Source organism: Branchiostoma floridae, chromosome 12 (genome assembly GCF_000003815.2).
Source record: "Branchiostoma floridae strain S238N-H82 chromosome 12, Bfl_VNyyK, whole genome shotgun sequence".
In the NCBI taxonomy this organism is placed as follows: Eukaryota; Metazoa; Chordata; class Leptocardii; order Amphioxiformes; family Branchiostomatidae; genus Branchiostoma; species Branchiostoma floridae.
Genome location: NC_049990.1, coordinates 349,508 through 369,393, shown reverse-complemented (window position 1 = coordinate 369,393; position 19,886 = coordinate 349,508). Strand labels below are relative to the sequence as shown.

At 43.6% G+C, this 19,886-nt stretch overlaps 1 protein-coding gene across 15 annotated transcripts in view; it reads left to right on the top strand.

Annotated features, from left to right (window-relative positions):
* LOC118427794 (disks large homolog 2-like) overlaps positions 1–19,886 on the top strand; it is a 104,620-nt gene that overhangs the window by 66,934 nt on the left and 17,800 nt on the right. For 10 of the 15 annotated variants that reach the window (XM_035837743.1, XM_035837742.1, XM_035837737.1 and 7 more), the window contains 5 exons: positions 604–728; positions 1,648–1,817; positions 2,717–2,832; positions 3,933–4,046; positions 4,562–4,764. In XM_035837743.1, coding sequence (XP_035693636.1) covers positions 604–728; positions 1,648–1,817; positions 2,717–2,832; positions 3,933–4,046; positions 4,562–4,764 — 728 coding nt within the window. Of the gene's footprint in view, positions 1–603; positions 729–1,403; positions 1,435–1,647; positions 1,818–1,892; positions 1,964–2,151; positions 2,223–2,716; positions 2,833–3,932; positions 4,047–4,561; positions 4,765–19,886 lie in introns of all 15 variants that reach the window. The other 5 variants (XM_035837732.1, XM_035837734.1, XM_035837731.1 and 2 more) reach the window with 5 other exon arrangements.

Here is a 19,886-nt window from a genome sequence, read left to right as displayed (position 1 = left end):
TTTTATCATCTCGATGTTTTAGTGTTTTAATTTCAATGTACACTGTATGTTGCTGTGAAGTACTTTTTGTGTCTTATTAATCATATTTGTTGCAAATGTGTTTAGTAGATCTAGATAGCATGCATGTGTAGGAACATTGCAACCACTACCGGTAGATGTTTTTGTGAATCACTGCATGAAAAGTGAAAATTCACACTGAGAAGGTCAATACTAGGATCAGATAGGACACAGGAAGTGATGTCATAGCTGATAGTTGTTATGTCATAGCTGATAGTTGTGATGTCATAGCTGATAGTGGTGATGTCATAGCTGATAGTGGTGATGTCATAGCTGATAGTGGTGATGTCATAGCTGATAGTTGTGATGTCATAGCTGATAGTGGTGATGTCATAGCTGATAGTGGTGATGTCATAGCTGATAGTGGTGATGTCATAGCTGATAGTGGTGATGTCATAGCTGATGGGTGTTAAGGAAACAGCTTTATGACCTGTGATGTACAGGGTACCCGAGGTCAAATGGGAAAGTTGAAAATCATGACCTCTGTACCAGAACACCCCATGTCAAAGTTGAGAGGTAACAGGGCATAACCTCTGTACCTTGCAGGGCACCCAGGGTCTGGGGTTCAGCATTGCCGGAGGAAACGACAACCCTCACATCGGGGACGACCCCTCCATCTACATCACTAAGCTCATCCCGGGCGGGGCAGCCGCGGCCGACGGAAAGCTCAGGTCAGCACTCTCCTCATGTTTTTATCATTTTCCTCCTTAAAAAACATCTTTTGTGTTTCTTCTCAAGCCCTCGGACAGTTCCAGAAATTTTCTTATGTCATGAAAGCTGTGAAAATGATCTGATGAAAATGTCATGGCCCCTGCAACAGAGATATGACAGATGTAAGGTTAGTTTGTGGCATTGATGCAAGCGCAGTCCAGATCTGGTGTCAACTGGTGGCATAGAGGTGAACTTGGACAGCCAGAATTGCCATGAAATTACCATAATTACAGTCGACACCAATGCTACACTAAATCAGCGTGAAAATGATCCCACTAAAAAAAGTTCAAGGCTTTGCTGGGTGAACAATATGGTGAGGGAAAGTTGGACAGCCAGAATTTACCATGGCAGGCGGCACCAATGCCTTACTTTGACAGCCATAATTATAATGAAATTACCCTAGAAGTCTGCACCAATGCCACACTAAAGCAGCATGGCAGAATTGACGACCCACTCCGCTGCAGTTTTAGCGATAACGAATGTTTCTATCGAACTTTTTCTTGCCTCCCTCAGGGTGAATGACATCATTGTGCAGGTGAACGAGGCTGACGTCAGCGATGTGACCCACTCGCTGGCCGTGTGTGACCCACTAACGAACGTTTTAGCGCTAACGAACCATCCCTTACCGTCCCCAGGGTGAATGACATCATAGTGCAGGTGAACGAGGCTGATGTGAGCAATGTGACCCACTCGCTGGCCGTGTGTGACCCACTAACGAACGTTTTAGCGCTAACGAACGTTCCGTTGCCTCCCCCAGGGTGAATGACATAATTGTGCAGGTGAACGAGGCTGACGTCAGCGATGTGACCCACTCGCTGGCCGTGTGTGACCCACTAACGAATGTTTTAGCGCTAACGAACCATCCCTTACCGTCCCCAGGGTGAATGACATCATTGTGCAGGTGAACGAGGCGGACGTGAGCGATGTGACCCACTCGCTGGCCGTGGACGCGCTGAAGAAGGCTGGCTCCACGGTCAGGCTGCTGGTCAAGAGGAGGCGCGTGCCGTATGAAGCTGTGCAGGACATCGAGCTCATCAAGGGCACCAAAGGTGAGCCCCTGGGGGGTGGGGGTGGTAGTTGGGGGGTGGGGGGTGGATAGTGGAGGGTGGGGGCTCCACGGTCAGGCTGCTCGTCAGGAGGAGGCGCGTGCCGTATGAAGCTGTGCAGGACATCGAGCTCATCGAGGGCACCAAAGGTGAGCCCCTGGGGGGTGGGGGTGGATGGTGGGGGGTGGGGGCTCCACTGTCAGGTTGCTCGTCAGGAGGAGGCGCGTGCCGTATGAAGCTGTGCAGGACATCGAGCTCATCAAGGGCACCAAAGGTGAGCCCCTGGGGGGTGGGGGGTGGTAGTTGGGGGGATGGGGGCTGCTGGCTCCACGGTCAGGCTGCTCGTCAGGAGGAGGCGTGTGCCGTACAAAGGTGTGCAGGACATCGAGCTCATCAAGGGCACCAAAGGTAAGCCCAGGTCAAAGGTGAGCCCAGGTCAAAGGTGAGCCCAGGTCAAGGGCATCAAAGGTACGCCTCAGGGCTCACAATCTTTATTGTCAAGGAAGTACGGTTTTCTTCATTCTTTGCTGTTGGATTAAAAGATGAGACGCAGTCCCTCTGCTTGGCCGTCTGGATTAAATTCTGTGAGTCCAAAGCTGGAATTCGACCTAGGGTCCGCCTACGCTCTGAGATATCATAAGGGAATATATTGGTCTGACAACATGTATTCGTGACCTCACTGTTTGGGTATGTGTCCCCAGGGTAGGGAACCTGTTTCCCCAGTGGTAGGCATTGTGTATGTAACTGTTCCTGTCTCCACAAGCCTTGCCGGGGGCGTGGGGGGTGTGTCTCCCCAAGGGTAAAGGGGTAGGGAGGGGTGGGGAGGTTGTGTCCCTAGGGGTGGGGAGCTTGTGTTTCCAGGGATGGGGAGTATGTGTATGTAACTGTTCCTGTGTCCCCAGGCCTGGGGTTCAGCATTGCCGGGGGCGTGGGGAACCAGCACATCCCGGGCGACAACGGGATTTTCGTCACCAAGATCATCGATGGCGGCGCCGCGCAGCAGGATAGCAGGCTGCTGGTAGGAAACAATTTTTACAAAAGTTCTGCAAACCCTAATATTTCACCAAAAGTTTGGCTTAGTTTGGTTTAGATAGATAAACTGTACAACACAAAACAGCAGTGTAGTAGCAACTAGTAACAGTCTCTACTACAGCCTTCTTCAGGGTCCAATGGCCAGTTTACAACATTGTGTGCTTGCACTTTGCAGGGATTGTAACAGATTCTCCAACAGGAAAATTCTGGACTGCATCGCCATGGAGATGTATTTGTCCTTTGTTTGTTTCCCAGGTTGGTGACCGGCTGATCGCGGTGAACGGCGTAACCATGGAGATGTGTTTACATGTGTTTGTTTGTTTGTTTCCCAGGTTGGTGACCGGCTGATTGCGGTGAACGGCGTAACCATGGAGATGTGTTTACATGTGTTTGTTTGTTTGTTTGCCAGGTTGGTGACCGGCTGATCGCGGTGAATGGCGTAACCATGGAGATGTGTTTACATGTGTTTGTTTGTTTGTTTGCCAGGTTGGTGACCGGCTGATCGCGGTGAACGGCGTAACAATGGAGATGTGTTTACATGTGTTTGTTTGCCAGGTTGGTGACCGGCTGATTGCGGTGAACGGCGTAACCATGGAGATGTGTTTACATGTGTTTGTTTGTTTGTTTCCCAGGTTGGTGACCGGCTGATCGCGGTGAATGGCGTAACCATGGAGATGTGTTTACATGTGTTTGTTTGCCAGGTTGGTGACCGGCTGATTGCGGTGAACGGCGTAACAATGGAGATGTGTTTACATGTGTTTGTTTGTTTGTTTGCCAGGTTGGTGACCGGCTGATTGCGGTGAACGGCGTAACCATGGAGATGTGTTTACATGTGTTTGTTTGTTTGTTTCCCAGGTTGGTGACCGGCTGATTGCGGTGAACGGCGTAACCATGGAGATGTGTTTACATGTGTTTGTTTGTTTGTTTCCCAGGTTGGTGACCGGCTGATCGCGGTGAACGGCGTAACCATGGAGATGTGTTGACATGTGTTTGTTTGTTTGTTTGTTTCCCAGGTTGGTGACCGGCTGATCGCGGTGAACGGCGTAACCATGGAGATGTGTTTACATGTGTTTGTTTGTTTCCCAGGTTGGTGACCGGCTGATCGCGGTGAACGGTGTAACCATGGAGAGCGTGACGCACGAGGAGGCCGTCTCCACGCTGAAGTCCACCGCAGACACCGTCATGCTCACCATCGCCAGGGTGAGGACTGTTCTATATCGCCATGGAAACGTGCAAAAGATATACTTGAAATCACCATAGAGATGCAGGAAATCACCATGGCGACGCATGAAATCACTATGGAGATGCATGAAATCACCATTGGGATGCATGAAATCACCATGGAGATGCTATAAATCACCATGGAGATGCATGAAATCACTATGGAGACAAACGAAACCATAGAAGCATGTTTTAGTCATTTCTACCAGAGTTGCTCAGATACTGCCTTTACAAAACATAGACACAAACCCTGTAATGTGCTCAGTTTGTGTGGGTTTTTGTGGAGTTATTGAGAGATGAGTCAGTCATAGAGAAGACTGTACAGGGGCGCCATCTGTTGTTGGACTTCAGTGCTGCAGTTTTGGACTTTAGTAGTGCGGTTGGGGGGCTTGAGGAATAACTGGCATTAATTAATGTATGTAATGATTACGTACAATGAACCAACAGAGTTTTATCAAGATATCAATTACTCTATATGTTTTTGTTTTTTTCAGGGTCCCGGTTTCATGAACGACTTTGCAGTGCAGGAGGAGTCTGTAATGAGCATGCCCATGGCCATGTCGGCCCCACCCGCGGCGCCCCCTGTCGGCAACGACGTGTACAGCACCGTGGACAAGGGCAAGGTCGACATCCTCGACTCGTACGCGGGAAAACCGCCGGAACCCCTCATGGTGTCCGAGGACGAGACAATCACCAGGTGAGGAACAAACAAACAAACAAACAAACATGGCTGATGACATGCTGCCCGTTGGCGGTATAAGACACTTAAATCTATTTACATATGTGCTAGTTTTGTTTATCAGTATGATTAAAAAAAAAGAGGTAAATTTTACCTGTTTAGCTTCCTAGTTGCAACAATTCTGTGGTGCAGCAGTAATACATTAGAAATGCATTTTGGCTGTGTCGAGAACTTATGGTGCAGGGTCTTCATGGAAAGTACTGAACTGAATTGCCATCAAAATTTGTAGGTACTGGAGGAATTGCTGATGTTGCTGTAAAAGCTAAATGGTATTCTTATGAATATGAATTCTGGTGCCCCTGCACTTTTGAGAGTGGCTCCTTCTGAAGCTGAGGTGTGAGTGATGAATGTATGCAGTACTGTAGTCAGTCTACAGGGGGAGCCCCTGTGCAGTTGCTGTCTCTACTTTTGTTTTCTAAGATGATTTTTAACTTAAAGATGATATCTTGTGTACATGTTGTGAAACTGGAACATAAGAATTAATGACGGCTAAGTTAATGTAACTGTTGTTAATGTTTCTCTACTAGTTACATTTTGATAGTATTCTAATACTTATATAATGTCATCTTGTCTACGACTGCCATGTGTTTAATGAAACATACTGGGAGAGAAAGGTTTGTGGGTTAAAATGTGGTCAAATCTTATGTTTATTTATATATACATAATTGTTTTTCCCATTGAATGATAATGTACTTTTCAGTGCCAAGACAGATTTGGTAAACAGTGTACAAAACTACAGTTACAAACCTTTCTGCCAGGACTGTTGTGACAGTAAATCCTGTCTTCTGTGGGGAGAGATTCTCCAGATAAACTGTAACAGTGTTTATTTTAAGTGGACACAGAAACCTTTCCTCTGCCATTTCTCCCACATTCCCCACATTCCTATTCGGAATCCTGCATTTGTGTTGTCCCAGTGTGCTTTGCTTCAGGACAAGCTATGTCTATACTGTCAACAGATCTTGGTTTGAGTCATAACAAAAAACAGGACAGACTGAGAATTTATTTAGCCCTGAAAAATTTTAAAATTTATAGATCTTCATTTTAGCCTTCCCTTGTGAAGTGACAAGAGGTCAGGAGATAGTTTGTTGTTTGTTGTGGAGTAGTGATGAGTTGCTTCTGTTTGTCCTGATTTGTGAGTGAGTGTGAGTGTAAGAAGAGCCACTCCAAACAATGAGACAGTATTTCTTGGATTGTTGTTGCTGTTGTTAAAAAGACAGTCTGTTGTTAAAGTAATGGTTTTGAGATTCTTGGATTTCTGGTAGGGTTACTAGCCTGTAAATGTTTATGTTTATTACATTCACATTATTCTCTCTCTCTCCTATTGAAGATCAAAAAGCAAAATGCTCATAAGAAATACTCTCACAAATCTACAACTTGTACAAGTAACAATTATATAGCATACGAACACAGTACAGCATATATTGAAAATACATGTAAAGGGTGGAAAATGGAAAAGACGTGAAAGCGTGCTTAAAAACCCGTGCGTGATTTTCGTGCTGACGGGGGTTGAATAAATGGTTTCCCATTCACCACATTCCAGTATGTTGTACAGCTGTGAGGGGTCCTGTTGTTTGGGGACAGTTAGCATGGCTGGCATTCCTCTGTGTACAAGCAGAGGTATGGTGCAGAAAAATATACAATGGCACTGTTATTTGTATCGTAACGCTTGAAGTAGGCAACTCTTAGTCTTACTCTTATCAGTCTGTGGTGTAAACCTGAGTTTTGTCTTGCTTATCTTATCCCAATGAAAGGAACCCTGATTCTCCCTCACTGGGAGACTCTCATGTTTGCTCTAATTGTTTTATCTAGGAATTAGAGTACTTTACTTCTGTTGTTCTTGGATACTTGCCCGTCGGTGCTAGAGGCCATGTTTGGAGTTAGCTTTCCCTGAGTGCCAGTGTTTCTGTATCATGTTTGTGTTCACTGTGGATAGGTAAGGCATTTCCCACACATCTATAGAAATGTAAGAAATATCAGACCAAACCCTTCCCCTTTACAGCCACATGCTGTTTTGTTTCAACCTTGAGCTAAAAACCACCACAAACACTCTATTTTCTCCTTACCATTGAATTAGATTCTTGAGAATTAAAGGCATTCGCAGTAGTTAATGTTGGCAAATCTGTAAATGCGGGCATCCCAGCATCTATAGCAAATGGACAGTCCCCACTCAGGATGATACAGTAGATACAGTAGTTTAGCTAATGTACCAGCACCAGCAGTAGTAATGAACAGTCCCCTCCCAATGATTCAGTAGACAGTTCAGCTAATGTACAGTCAACAGTCCCTACTCATACAGGCTTGATGTACAGTACCAGTACCAGCAACAGTAATGAACAGTCCCCTCAGTATGATTCAGTAGATAGTTTAGCTAATGATTGATTGATTTGATTGATTGATTGAAATTGCAAACGATACAATACACGTGGGACACAGGCAGCGATATGCTGGTGTCGTGGCCCACACATGAATACATACATACATATCAATTAGTACAATTATTAAAATACAATCATTGAATACAATTAAATTTACATGTACAGTACTAGCACATGTACAGTACCAGTACCTGTACAGAACCAGCAACAGTAATGAACAGTCCCTACTCAGGTGTAGTTTAGCTAATGTACCAGTACAGTACCAGTGCTGGGACCTGTAATAGCCACATTACCAGGCAGCTCACTCCCACCAATCTGTTAGAGTGGCTCCATTTAACCACAGGAAACTGCTGTTATTACTGTTAATGTAAAACACTTAGAACCGTGTGTTCAACTGTACTGTATAACACCAGCCATTCTTACTAATGCTGCCTTAGCTTAGGGCCACTCATAGTACATGCTGTACAAGATGGACAGGTTACAGCCTCTGTTCCGCGTAAAAGTGTTACCTGAAAGTCTGTTATTACTGTTAATATTTGTAAAACACTTAAAAGCGTGTGCCCTACTGTACTGTATAACTCGAGCCATTCTTACTAATGCTACCTTTGCTTTAGGCCACTCATGATATGTATTGTACAAAATATACAGGTTATAATCTAAAAGTGGCACCGGAAACTGCTATTATTACTGTGTGTAAAACACTTAAAACCGTGTGCACAACTGTACTATAGAACACCAGCCATTCTTACAAATGCTACCTTAGCTTAGTGCCACTCATGATACAAGTTGTACAAAATGTACAGGAAAAGTCTAAAACTGGCACCTGAAACTGATGTTTTTATTGTTAATGTAAAACACTTAAAACTGTGTGCTGACCAACTGTAGTGTATAACTCTAGCTACTGTAAATGCAGAAATGTTCGCGGTGGATTAATGTTCGCGGTTTTCGCGGCGGCCGCTTCACCACGAATTTAAAACCACGGCGAACATTTTTCCTTAACAGTAAGAGGCTACAGTGCATGGTGTTACTGCGAAATTAAAACCACCGCGAAAAGTCCATTTTCCTGCTACCGCGAAATTAAATCCCCGCGAACTTAAATGCATTTACAGTATTTCTTGTTGCTAAAAGCTACCTTAGCTGAGAGCCACTCAGAATGCACCATGATACATGTTGTATGTCAGGCACTCATGTTGTCCACTCCATCACTCAAACCCTCCATTCTGGGTTAGCCGAGAGCCAGTAATCGCTATGGTACAACAGCAGGCTTAGATGTCCCTCTCAAGTGTAGAAACGTTACCTGCAGAGAGAATCACTCGTACTTTACAGCGTAACACAAACCAGTCATTAGGTGTAGTGCCCAGATCCATCCTTTATAGAACAATATACATGTAACACGCAGGGCTCAGATCCAGCCATTAGACCAAGATTTATAGGCATGACAAAAAAATAAAATGACTTTTGTATGGCAGAGGCGGCGGCAGCAAATTTCGTCTGGGGGGGCGAACTTTACTGACAGAATTTTGCAGCACATGTAGCGCCGATGGCGCGACAATCCTAGGGGGGTCCGGGGGCATGCTCCCCCGGGAAAATTTGAAATCTTGACCCTCTAAAACGCCATTTCCTGCGTTTTGACGGGCAAATTATGCTGCCAGACTAAGCTAAATTTGATGACAATTCTGTAAGAAAGATAAATGGTTTTAAATAGCGAGGGCGATGCCCCCAAAATATTTTCGTGAATTCGAGTACCGAAGGTGCGAGCTGTCGCAAGGTTGGTCTGGGGAAATTTCAAAATCTGCACCCTCTGAAATGCCATTTTCTGTATTATTAGGGACAAATTTTGCTGGCACACTATGCTAAATCTAATGCCATTTTTGTCAAAGAAAGAAATCGTTTGAGGCCGATGACCCACACAAATTTTTACCATGTCGTTATATGAGCGCCCGAGGCGCAAGTTATCGATAGGGAGGTCCGGAGAAAATTTTGAAATCTTGACCGTCTGAAACGTAATTTCCTGCATTTTGGGGCCACAGTCTTCACAGCTTCTAAACTAGGCTAAGTACGATAGTTAAATTCAGTTTAAAAGATTTTTGAGAGCGACACTCCCGCAACATATTGTGCTGGGCCGAAGACGCGGGCCGTCAAAAGGGAGGTCTGGCGAAATTTTGAAATCGAGACTCTCTGAAACGCAATTTCTTGCATTTTCGGGGGTAAATTTTGCCGTTAGACTAGCTTGATTTGATGAAATTTCCATCATCCAAAAAATACACAAGGTTTCAGCTTGCTTTTCTGGGGGGGCGACGCCCCCCCAACATATTTTCCGGGGGGGGGGGGCAGCCGCCCCCCCTGCCCCCCCCCGGTGCCGCCGCCACCGTATGGTCACTATCTCTCTTCTTTTGGTAGTCCTTTATGGTCAACTATAAACTGAAAAAAAGAAAAATACAGAATATATTTTAAACTTCTACTAACTAAATAAAGTTCTACTTATTAAATAAAGGATGATAAGAAAACCTCCATACAATCAGGTGGGGCTAAACATGTCACTATTTTTTCAATTACAAAGCAATCTTTTAGTTTAATAATTACACATTTAACATGCAGCATTGCAGGGTTCAGTCTGTATGATGCCTTATAGGCTTTAGTGGTGGTGGCAGTTTCAGGTCACCTTAGCCTGCCTTGGCTGCACCCCTGGGCTTATAGAGAGGGGCTGACCAAACTGGGTATTACCAGCCAGGGGAGGCTTCTGTGCCCCTTTTAGTAAGGTGTAAGCAAGCTATTCAATTTTCTGTGGCTTCCTTATGCACAAATTTTGTACAGATATTTTGGCTGCATGACCAAGGCATTCCTCTTGAATTTAGCATTAAGCATCCATTCTCTGCAATGGAAAAGCCAAATAGAGAAATGCTTTGTTGTTGTTGTTGTTGTTGTTGTTGTCCTCGTTTAACGTCTATTATTTCGCTAGACGTGGCCTCTTGGTGCCGAGTAACACATGGTTCGCTTTTGAGTCAAAAGTCTCTCTTGGTATTTAACTCTTGGTTCTTTGTGCTTGAGAGTTGCTGGTCAGTCAGACCCCATGCAGACCCCCAGGTCTGTGCCTTGCTGTGTCTGTCCCAGAGGATTTCCCCCCTGCCTTGTGAAGTGGAGGTAACCAGAGACCTGCCTGGGGGTTTAATAGGAGACACTTTTTCCTGCCTGGCTGGATGTGAATTCCTGGATCCTGTTTCTCTGTGGGTAATCATTTCCAGAGAGCCTGCTTCACCCCCCATTGTTGTCCACAAGTGGACCGTCCCTGCTGTGTTTGTATATGTAACCAGGCCGTACCAACTCCATGCGGGGGTGTTAACTGAGGCGGACTTGTTTAACCGGTAGGACGTTGTTGTCCTGTCCCAGCATGCTGTGCAGGAGGCGTGTACAAACAGTGATGACATCAGCATTGTTTGTGTGGTTCCAACGGCAGGGGGGAACTTTGTAAATGGTACGACCCTGCAGCAGACCTGTTGTGTCCCCCCCTCCTGTGAGTTGGTACAGCCCAGGTCAGCCATCTCACCTACAGCCTGGCCTGTCTGGATCGAGCTGTGACAGTTGGTGACCCTTTGTGGCTCCGTCCCAACACGTTCCTGCGGAATAAAGGCAGCCATTGTTGTCAGCGTCCTCCAGTCGGCAGCATTACAGCACGATCCCCCGGGGAAGGTTCACGAGTGGCGTGTGCAGGGAGGTGGAAATCCTGTGTCTGACGGAAGGAAGGTGTGGGGAGGGCTACACCTTTCAGGTGCCACCATGAGTCGCGCGGCCTCGTTCTTCCGACGATCGCGCTCGTTCCGACTCAGCCGTAAGAAGAAGTTTGACGAGAAAAATAGGTAAATGTCTTCGGGTGTCGTGGGCGGGGCCAGGAGGGCCAGGTAAAGGTGTTGTTTGTCAGGTGTTGGGTTGGTGTGAGTGATTATGGCCGACCTTTGGACATTTACTGAGTCAGTAGTGTTTTGTGTACAGTCTTACATATACAGCCTGTACTGGGACTCTGTCCTTTCTATAACACACCACAGACTTGTTGCTGTATGTTTGTGTGCCTCCAACAGGCCTTCCTATGGGGTTATGGTTTACAACATTCTACTGAGTAGAGTCGATTCCACATTACCAAGAGGGTCTTTCTTGCCTTTTGTTCCAACATTTTGAAAATCTTTATAACATTCTAAATGTGATAAGTAACTGTTTAGAACTATTTACAACATCTGTGTGATGTCCAAAATATTTTCTATAGTGTTCATACATGTTAGAAACATTTCTAACATCAAATCCATTATTTCTGTTAGTTTCTAAACTGTTCCAACATAGATTCATCATTTGTGATCACATGTGATCACATGTTCGAACAGTGAAACAAAATGATGAAACTGTGTCAGTGGGCTGGGAAGAGGGCAATTCACACATCCCTGCCAAGTACAGGAAATTGTGTCTGTCTGACAGCTTTTCACAAAAGAGCCACTAGTGTCTACTAAAGAAAATCTAAAGATAGAAGACCCAAACAAAAGGCCCATCTTAGCAGCTTTGTTTATTGGGGTAATAAAAGTTTTTATGGAGAAAAAAAATGACGCAAATTGTTGGAACATATGATCACATGTTCCAACAATAACAAAAACACATAGATGTTTCTAACTTGTTCTAAATAAAGAGATATTTGTACCATTAATTTACCAATGTTTCCAACATACATAGATAGGTTCAAACATGTTCAAACTTTCATTTTCAATTGTTTGAACAATTTAGAACTTCAGTGACTGAAATATTCTTTTGCTTAGAATAGTTCAAACTTATTACAAATATTATTTCAAAACCCTCTCGGTGACTCGGAATCGACTCTACTGAACCAGGAGAGTCAATCTGCTGTAAAGGAGAACATTTTTCCCTTCGAATTGAACACAATAATTCTACCCTATGGAGGCAAAATTGGCAAATTACCTACCCTATGATCAGTGTAGTATTAGTCAGGTATGAGAGGGAAGCCGGTGTTGTTACCACGAGGCTGGGTTAGGAGGGTTTTAGTGTTGTTACCAGAGGTAATTTCATGTAATTGTTAAAATGTTGTGTAATTTGTACGTCATGTTTTAATGTACTGAAGTCCAGGAAGCTTCAGTTCAGTTCAAATTAATGTATGATACCTAATAATGGGCTAAATAAAGTGTTCAAGAGTGCTGAGTTTGTAACAGGACAGTGATGTTTTGGCTGTATGCTAGTGAAGCCGGTTTGTGTAAGTGCCGGCTTAGGACAGTGAGCACTATTTGAAGGAAGTGTTCGTTGGGTTCGGACAGTGTTGTTTGCCCAGCCTGCCCCAGCATTGTTACACTGCCTGTTTAGCTATGGCTGTATGATAGTGAAGCTGGTGTGTGTTAGGGCTGGGTTAGTGTTGAAGCCGGTGTGTGTTAGGGCAGTGATGTTGTGCCTGTATGATAGTGAAGCCAGTTTGTATAAGGGTCGGGTTAGGACAGTAATGTTTGCCCAGCCTGGCCCAGCATTGTTGTACAGCCTGTTTAGCTATGGAAGTCGGAGTGTGTTGTTAGTGTTGTTACCACAGGACAGAGATGTTCTTGGCTGTGTGAATTGGAACCCAGAGGGAGGGAGTTACTGTTAGTGCCGGGTTAGGACAGTGTTGAATGATAGTGAAGCCGTAGTGTGTTGCTGTCAGTGGACAGTATACTGTTTGCCCAGCCTGGCCCAGCATTGTTGTACAGCCTGTTTAGCTATGCAGGAATCCATGTCCCAGCCTGACCCTTTTGTGCCACCTGTGCTGCCTTTTGTTTCCCAGTTTTCCTCCCAAACGAAGGGTTCCAACCTAAACCTGATCAATCCATCATCCCCAGAGCTGTTATTGTGCCGTACAGTCCTCACTAAGGGGAAATAAACGCTTGTTTAACCAAGCCGATAGCTGAGAGGGCTGCTGAGACATGGGTATTGGAAATGGCATTAATGTGTCTGTAAGAAGGTGATTTTTCTGGGTCTGTGTGCAGCCTTGGAGCTGCAGTAGTATTGAAGAGTAGCTGTGTAGTACTAGTTGTGTAGCTGGAGTGTGTTACTGTTAGTGTTGCTACCACAGGGCTGGGTTAGGATTGTGTTAGTGTTGTTACCAGAAGATAAGCTACCTACAATTTCTGCATAATGGGTATTGGAAATGGCATTTAAGTGTCTGTAAGAAGGTGATTTCTGTGGGTTTATTTGCAGCCTTGGAGTGGCTGAAGTAGTGAAGAGGAGTTGTGTGGTTGTCTGTGTGGTAGTTTGGTCGGTGGCTGTTGTTATGTTGATGCAGGGTGAGTTATGGGGATGACAGCACTAGACAGTAGGCTTCAGTAAACTTCACTAATCTGGGGTACTTGTAAGGTTATGAGGAGTGGGAAGGGGGGCTATAGTGAAGAGTAGCTGTGTGGTTGTCTGTACCCTGGTACATGTAGGTGGCTGTTGTTATGTTAATGCTGGGTGAATTATGGCCCTGACAGCAGGGTGAATCCCTCCCGTGGGCTTCAGTAAACTCTGCTAATCTGGGTAATTATCAGGTTAGGCAGGGTGGGGAGGGGGGCTGTCATTCCTGGGGTTACGGCCGTTTCTGATGTCTCACTTTCGTACCTGCCTTCGGTTCCTTTCTCCTGTTCTTTAGGTCAATTTCTTATAAACTGTACAATGTAGGTGGACAAAAATCAACACTTTATTTGATGTGTTCCTATGTGAAATTAAAAACAAACTTTCCGAGGTTTGAACACTGTTCAGTCGTTTATTTTGGTGTAAGTCATTCGTATCCATTGTTTGATTATACTGCTGCTGGGATCCCTGACGCAGGGGTCATGTTGGACGATTTTCTTTCTTCTCAGAAAACAACAGGACAGTTTTTTGTGTAGCCCGATCACTTGTTGGTTGTGACAGGAGACAATGTTTTTCCAGCACACATCAGAATTCCTGTTCCCAGTGTGCGCGTGTTCTCAGCTTTACATGTGTGTGCAGGTTTGTTTGTAACACATGGCACAGCAGTACTGAACACATGGTGCAGAGGAATGTAGGAAGATCAATTTTGTCCAGTATCTTTTATTGATCAGTGTAGCAGATTTTTCAGATCTCAAAAGAAGTTGACAACATGTCACTGATGAATTTGCATCTAGATCAATTTGTCATTATTTGTTGTTTTAGCTTTTGTCCAGTGTTTATCTTTTATTTATCACTAATATCAGTCTATTTTTCAGAAGATCTCAAAAGAAGTTTGACAACATGTTATCTGATAAATTGACAACCAAAGCCGTAAATTTGTTGTCATTTGTTGTTTTTGCATTTGCATGTATTTGTTTTACTTGAAGACATCTGGATTAAAACAAACAAGACGTAGAAAAATGGTGATGAAAAATGGGATGTGCAAAAAGATGTCCTTATGTGGATATTTGATGTTAGCCCTGGATCCAAGGAGCGTGTTGTTTAGTGTCCTGGCTTACTTTCCTAAGCAGCAGGTAGTAGGTAGAACATTGGGTATGTAAAACTGTGTTTGTGAGATGTTTTCAGAAGTGCCACTTATCCCTTAAGGAGGTATAATTACTGCCGAAATTATGTGACCTAATTCCCACCACAGCCTGGCCGATAACCATGTCATAAACGCACATATCAGGTCTACACCTACATTACACTACCCCCAGATAACCCCATTGAGAGGCTGTGTCCAACGTGCCATAATGATATCATAAATGAATTCTACATCATGATCCTGGCCACATATAAAGACTAATAAAGCTTGTTACAGTCCATTGCATATGAAGCCAATTTTACCACATACAGAAACAGAGTTATTCAATATGATATGACGTCTGAGTATATTATGCCCTGTTCATATATCTGCCTACATGCAGCTAGGCTAATTCATGTGCAACTCTATGCAAAAAGGAGACAATGTTGTACATTTCTGTTGCAGCATACTGTTATCAACATAACATTCAACTATATAACTATTATTATAAGTATGCATGGTTAGTCTGTCTCTAATGTTACTAGTATTCATCAAGTAGAATTATTGTTAGAATTGTTAGATATTAGCAATAGTTTATTTTACCTAAACCTAAACATTTTCAGTTTTAGTGCAGCACTAGTGCTCAATGTGAAATAAACAGGGATGTCATACAGGTGTGTACAGGTGTGGGTTACCTGTGCCTGGTACTTGTGATGTCATACAGGTGTGTGCAGGTGTGGAGTACCTGTGCCAGGTACCAGTGATGTCACCCAGGTGTTTACTACAGGTGTGGGTTACCTGTGCCTGGTACTTGTGATGTCATACAGGTGTTTGCAGGTATGGGGTACCTGTGCCTGGTACCTGTGATGTCATACAGGTGTGTATTGTTTCCCACAGGTGTGGCAGGTGTGAATAGGTGTTAATTGGACTGACTGACAGGCCATTGTTCAGTCCTGTTTTCATATTCATGTCACAAATACAACCCCCCCCCAAAACAACCCCCCAAACAACTCCCCAAACGACTTTCCAAACAACTCCCAAAACATTGTATATGGCCTCCTTTGGTCAATATTGACCACAGTAAAATCCTAAACCATGGTGAAAAAAAAGTCTCAATTTCTGTCATTTCTTTGACAAGCATGACTCTTTAAAGTAGTATTAGGCTATGTATGAACTTACCACGGTATCATGTTCATTATCTATCTCAGTATCTTCACTATTTTACCACCCCTGGGTGTATTTGTGTATGCCTGTATTTGGAGGCCTCCGAGCTGACATATCATATTTGAGATGTGAAAAAGCAATTTTGGTGCTTTAAAATCCACAATTTCATTCATCCAAAACAACCCACAAACTAACTGTCAGAATAAAACACTGCCAGTTTAGGGGTGGGTTCCTGTGTTTGTGTCCAAAACCTGTCCCCACCAGTTTTGCATCAGTAGTTTTTCTGCTTCGCCAGTTTAAGACCGGCTGTGTAGCAAAACGTGACCAGGTTGGCCTTATAGCTGAAGGTCTCTCAGAACAGGTAATAATTAGTACCTACAGTCGGACGAGTTTGTCCTTAGGCTACTGCAGTCCAACTTCGCGATTCAAAGATAACAAATGAAACTGGAGGGTCCAAACTTCTGTCACTTCTTCCCAAGTATAAGAATTCTACATTCAATGACCAGAATACAAGATACTGGAAGAAGTTCTACTACAGTGCCAAGAAAGCTGTTAGGGGTCCAAAATCTATTAAAATCATTTATTAAAACTCGTCTTCAGCATGGATGTCACTCGAAACCTTTGGGAGTAAATTTTCACATTTTATTTAGTTGTAGAGGTTGAAATACCTCTGAATATTGTTTACCTGGATGTCTAACCTTCACAAACGTAGTAATGGGCTTGTGCGCTGTACCTACCGTGAAAGAAATGACCACAAAATTGACTTAAAATTACATTTTTCCAGTCCCAATAAACATTGCCAGCCTCTAACTCTCTCCCATGCCCAAGTCCATAACCATAACCAAAGCTGAGGGCTGAGATAGAGGCACAGATTAGCCGGATGATGGCTTGTAAGGCTCGAAATACTTTTTTCTGTCTAGTTGCACTGTTGCAGGTAACTTTTGAAATTACCTGCACCAGAGAAATGTTTAATACCTGCACCATTCAAATATACCCTAGAATTTGATAAATCAACCTTTTTTTACTACATAACGTCACACCGTTTTGCTAAAAAAAAGGAAGTAAGGAAAGACTGTATTGCATAGAAACTAAATAAAAATGTACAACTTGTACAGCAAAGAAAAATTCACTTGACAATAATACACAGTGCTTACTAGCGCACTACAACCTGTTGCAGGTAGACATGGGAAATACTTGCTAGCCCAACTTTTACCTGCACTAACCTGTATATACCCAGTACCTGGACCAGTGCAGGTTAGGTGCAGGTAGACACCAGAAATACCTGCACAGCTCCAATTTTACCTGCACTAACCTGTATATACCCAGTACATGGACCAGTGCAGGCTAGGTGCAGGTACACACCAGAAATACCTGCACAGCTCCAATTTTACCTGCAATAACCTGCATATACCCAGTACATGGACCACTGCAGGTGGTATTTCGAGCCCTGAGAATGATCCCAGCAGAAGTCATCAGGTTTTATAGCTGTCCTCCAGTCAGACTGCAGGTGGATGGGTTTGGGTTGATGACCTGAGACTTACAGGTTTGCAGAATGACTGAGCAATTAGCTCTGGGTTTGCCTAGCCTTAGAGAATGTTTAGGGAGGCCTGGAGTTGGCTAAGGAAATGTTTTACTGTAAAGTGTGGTGTGAAGTTGAAGTTTATTGCTGGGTTCTGGGGAAGGAAGGTATAATCAAAGCTGACATGATCAGGTGTGCTGCTTTTCTCATGGACTTCTGGGCACTTGGTTTAAAGGAGGAATCAGTTAGTGTGAAATGACTGAATATCTCTTGGGTTTGCACACCTCTAAGGAACCTTCAGGAAAGTTATGAGGAAGTCTTAAGGAAGTCGTTTGGTTGGAGTTGAGCAAACATCTGAATACAGAATGATGTAACGTTAGTTGTAAAGCACGAGTCAGTTAAGTATGTAAAGAAATCAGTTGGCGAAAATACTTAATATTTTTTGGGTTTGTGCACCCCTAAGGAACCTTCAGGAAAGTTATGAGGAAGTCTTAAGGAAGTTCTTTGGTTTGAGTTGAGGAAACATCTGATATAGTCTGACGTGTGACATCCCAACCCTTGTAAGATGTTAGGGAACAACGGATGCTAAACCGGAAAGTGAGTGTGTGTGAGTGAGTGTTCTGAGTAAGTCCTTACTGTAGACGTATGGAATGGCCTTTTTCTTTGGTAAAAGCTTGAAATGTCTGTTGTCACTGGCAAACATTACGTCTGAAACTGAAGATACGTGTGTGAGAACAAATAATTGGAAATATTAGGGTATACATATGTTTATATATATAATATATATACATATATATATACTCAGTAGTGAATATACATATTCTAATGTTTTACAGCAACAAGAAAATGTTCGCAATAAATGAAGTTCAATTTGTTATGACTTTTGAATTATGTATATGATTCATGCATTTTGGAGGGTAAAACCCTTTGAATGTTGGCAGATACATTTGGAGGCCTAATTGACACTATTATGGAGCAGGGCTTTTAATTTTTTTTTCATCCCACTCAGTGTTTAGTAGCTTTTGTGGTGATTTTGAGCCAGTGTTGTGGAGAAACTGAAATGTAAATTGCCTCTTGTGCAGAATTTAGTCTTGTTTTGTAGAGAGGCCAACAGAGTCAGGTTTCGAGTGTAAACAGCCCAGCATGTGTGTATACATGTACATGTATGTAAATGTGCTGAGGTTGGTTTTCACAACACACAGGTTTTAGAGAGCGGCAGGACTGTATGGGTTAGACTCAGAGTGAGTTAAAAGGGCACAAGAAATCCAGGCTGACAATGTAGACAAAGGTTGGGAATCAGTGAGGAGTAAAATCCAGTTGAACAGGAATAGGTTACATCAATGACAGAGTAAGTGCCTTCCAACCTTTTAGAAAATTCCACAGATTTTGTGTGAAGTGTTCTTCTCCAACTTGTCGGTACAGCATGTACATTGTGAAGTCTTACCCGGAAATTGCATTTTTCAATGGAATGCTTCTTATGTCTACATTCCCGCAAGAAGGCCAGACCAAGTTAAACTGTCGGTTCTCTGACTTTTTTTTATAAACTTTAAACGGGATACCATGAGAACACATGTTGGGAAGAAAACGTCTAGATGATAGACCTGAATTTCCCTCATGCTCTGGCAATTTCCTGCATTATTTGTATTTAACCTGTGAACAAAGAAATTGAATTGGTGTTGCCAAAGTCTTCTTCACTCCAGTTTAATAGTTACAGTTCTAAGGACATGGGATTCACAGCAGGGGTGATCGACCTTTGTACCTGGTGATTGAGACCTTGACACGACCTTGCAGGTCAGAGGTCAACAGCTCTATGAAGTGTCTTGTTGACAAGTGACCTTTGTCTGCAGGGAGGCGTGTTTAACAAGGTAATCATAGGGGCTCAACTACACATACCAGGCCTGTGTTTGGGTATGCATGATGGGAGGGACTCACAGATAGAGGGGGATAATGGGACCTATCAGTTAGTAACACCTTCCCATAGACTTCTCATAGAGGTCTCCTCATCATCACTTACAGCTTGCTTACAGAAAGAAGCAGTTAGCTAATGAGGATCCACTGACATCCCAGTAATATTTTCCATTGGTAATCATAGGGTGCTCAACTACACATACCAGGCTCCTGCCAATCATAGGGCTCTAACCACACATACCGGCCTGTGTTTGGGTCTGTGTTTGGGTCGGGTTTGTAAGGAGGGGGATAATGGCACCTAACACCTCCCCAAAGACTTCTCCTCCTCCTGATTTACACAATTTAGCAGTAATTTAGTGAGTAAGCTAATTATGTTTTAACTGACATCCCCTCACATTGCCCCTTGGCTTCTGTAGACTGTAAAATTATTAGCCTGGTATCCAGCCTTAATATAGTTCCAGAGTCTCTTCTCTCCACTCCACAATTTGTGGAGAGGAGAGAAGAGACTCAGGAACTATATTACGGCTGGATACCAGGCTACAAAATTATCACACAGCCTTCTCCAGTGGCTTGGATTGCCTAGCAGCTCCATATGGTACAACCAACAAATTTCCTGCATTCTGATACATCACAATTGAATTAACAAGCA